The sequence below is a fragment of the Terrapene carolina genome, unplaced genomic scaffold (genome assembly GCF_002925995.2).
Source record: "Terrapene carolina triunguis isolate 2854851 unplaced genomic scaffold, T_m_triunguis-2.0 Scaffold17272, whole genome shotgun sequence".
In the NCBI taxonomy this organism is placed as follows: Eukaryota; Metazoa; Chordata; order Testudines; family Emydidae; genus Terrapene; species Terrapene triunguis.
Genome location: NW_020681623.1, coordinates 1,374 through 1,609, shown reverse-complemented (window position 1 = coordinate 1,609; position 236 = coordinate 1,374). Strand labels below are relative to the sequence as shown.

At 69.5% G+C, this 236-nt stretch overlaps 1 protein-coding gene across 1 annotated transcript in view; it reads right to left on the bottom strand.

The window, feature by feature from the left end:
• Window positions 1–26: 26 nt before the first annotated feature.
• Window positions 27–236, bottom strand: part of LOC113408517 (protein FAM50 homolog) — a 1,577-nt gene continuing 1,367 nt past the window's right edge. The window contains exon 6 of the mRNA XM_026661788.1: window positions 27–219. Coding sequence (XP_026517573.1) covers window positions 27–219 — 193 coding nt within the window. The remainder of the gene's footprint in view (window positions 220–236) is intronic.

Sequence of the window (236 nt, the reverse complement as noted above, 5' to 3'; positions counted from 1 at the left end):
CCCCCCCCACCCCCCCCACAGGGAGCTCACGGGGTGACCAGGGGCTGCGCGTGCCAAGGCTGGACCCCGAGCAGGCTCCATTGACCTGGGAGGGAGCTCCTGGGGCAGGACGGGGGGAGAGAAATGTGAGCAGAGGACGCTGGAAGCCCGCGCCAGCCACTTACGTGGGGGATGATCAGATCCTCCTTGATGTACATGAGCTGCTCCACCCCGGCTGACCTGGGGGGGGGGGGGGG